At 62.9% G+C, this 1,669-nt stretch overlaps 1 protein-coding gene across 1 annotated transcript in view; it reads left to right on the top strand.

Annotated features, from left to right (window-relative positions):
* Positions 1–402: 402 nt before the first annotated feature.
* Positions 403–1,669, top strand: part of LOC115948812 — a 4,941-nt gene continuing 3,674 nt past the window's right edge. The window contains exons 1-4 of the mRNA XM_031063811.1: positions 403–523; positions 777–840; positions 950–1,100; positions 1,286–1,501. Coding sequence (XP_030919671.1) covers positions 403–523; positions 777–840; positions 950–1,100; positions 1,286–1,501 — 552 coding nt within the window. The remainder of the gene's footprint in view (positions 524–776; positions 841–949; positions 1,101–1,285; positions 1,502–1,669) is intronic.

Here is a 1,669-nt window from a genome sequence, read left to right as displayed (position 1 = left end):
GGGCTGGGGGCGGCCCCAGGGCAGGCGGCAGTGTGTGCAAGGGCCCTGGGCGGAACCCTGCAGCACGGTCACCGTGGCATGGAACGGAACCCGGTGTCCAAGGGCCCTTTGTGACATGTGGGAAATAGAAGCTTGCCCAGGTGCTCAGAACACGCAGTGGGGCAGAACGGGACAGAGCGGTGCCGTGAGGAGCCCCCGCACAGTGCGCTTGTTCATGTCCCACTCGGACCTTTTCTGAGGCGTTGTTCCTGCAGCTGAGCTCAAGGCCAGACCACAGGACTTGCTGACCCGTGGTCTCCCCAAGGCTTCTCGTCTGCAGCTGCCCTCGAGGGCACAGTGTGTGACTTGGTGCCCCGGAGCTTTTCCAAGACATCTCTCCTGCAAGTAGCTCCAGTCACTGACATGGAGCAGAGAGCCCCAAGAGTGCTCAAGATGGCCTGGGTGGAGGAGGAGGAAGAAGGCCATGGAGCTGCCCGAGCACAGGAGACTAAAAAGGTGGTGCCATTCCAACTGCCACAGCGGGGTAAGTGGCAGAGCTGGGCCACAGGACTGGTGCCTGCAGCCAGCTTGGCCCCATGCCATGCCATGCCCTGCCATGCCCTGGGGACATGCCCATGGACAGGATGGAACAGGGGCAGGGCAGACAGCCCGCAGGGGCCGTGCTCCATCCCCTGGGCCATCCTGGGGCTCTCCCTGCCTGGTGAGTGCAGGGCTGGGCTGTGTTCTCCGGCCTCTCCCGCAGCCCCTCAGCTCTGGCTGCGCTCGCTCTTTGCCAGATCCAGCCCTGGAGCGCACACAAGAGCAGCAATCCAGCCGTGGCCGCTTCCGCAGCACAGCGCAGGTACCTGCAGCCACCCCCAGCTGGGCTGGGCCTGCTGTCCCTGCTCAGCCCAGCACCGTGTGTGCAGCACTCCATGCAACATCCCCGGCTTCCTGCCCTTCTACTAATGCTCGTTTGCAAATTCATGAAGAGAATTCAGGAGGAAGAGACCATCACCATGGACACTGGGCTCAGAACATACTTGCCCATGTTCCACACCACGACCAGCGCTGCCCTCCTGTCTATGCTTGGAGAGGAAGATTTTTACAATCCCAAGCAAGTAAGCAGCCTGTGGGCAGGGTTTGATCCTCCCAGGAATTGCTTGGCCTCCCAAGCCAAGCATGCTAGTTGCTGTGAGCCTTTGAGGCCACGTGGCAGTGCCATGGGAAGGGAAGCACTTCTCTGGGGAAGCTGGGAACATTGCTCCCTCTGGCAGCTTTCCAAGTCTCCCCGTGCCTTCTCCAGGTGCCCGCCATGGTGAGGTTCATCCACCAGTGGCTCATGGCCAATGATTGTGCTGAGCACAGGCTGGACAAGGCCCTGCTGAATCTCACCAGAGCACACCCGGATGACGCAGTCGTGACGCTCCTGCGTGTGGCCCCGTCCTGTGACAGGTATGGGGCCCAGCTGCCCAGAGGGCTCAGGCCTCCCCAGCCCATCACCCTGTACAGCCTGGCCCAGGTGTCTGAGCAACAGACACTTCCAGGGCCCTCTGGCTGCTGCCTTTCCCAGCCCTGGCACGTCAGCCCCTGAGCCTGCTGCCGTGCTCCCTCCCTGCCCCTCAGGGCTCTGTCCCCACCGGGCTGGGCTGCCTGGCTGCTGCTGGCCAGGGCCAGTGGGCAGAGGCAG

The sequence above is a fragment of the Geospiza fortis genome, unplaced genomic scaffold, assembly GCF_000277835.1.
Source record: "Geospiza fortis unplaced genomic scaffold, GeoFor_1.0 scaffold179, whole genome shotgun sequence".
NCBI classification, from domain to species: domain Eukaryota; kingdom Metazoa; phylum Chordata; class Aves; order Passeriformes; family Thraupidae; genus Geospiza; species Geospiza fortis.
The sequence above is the reverse complement of the archived record's forward strand: the minus strand, read 5'-3'. Positions and strand labels throughout refer to the sequence as shown.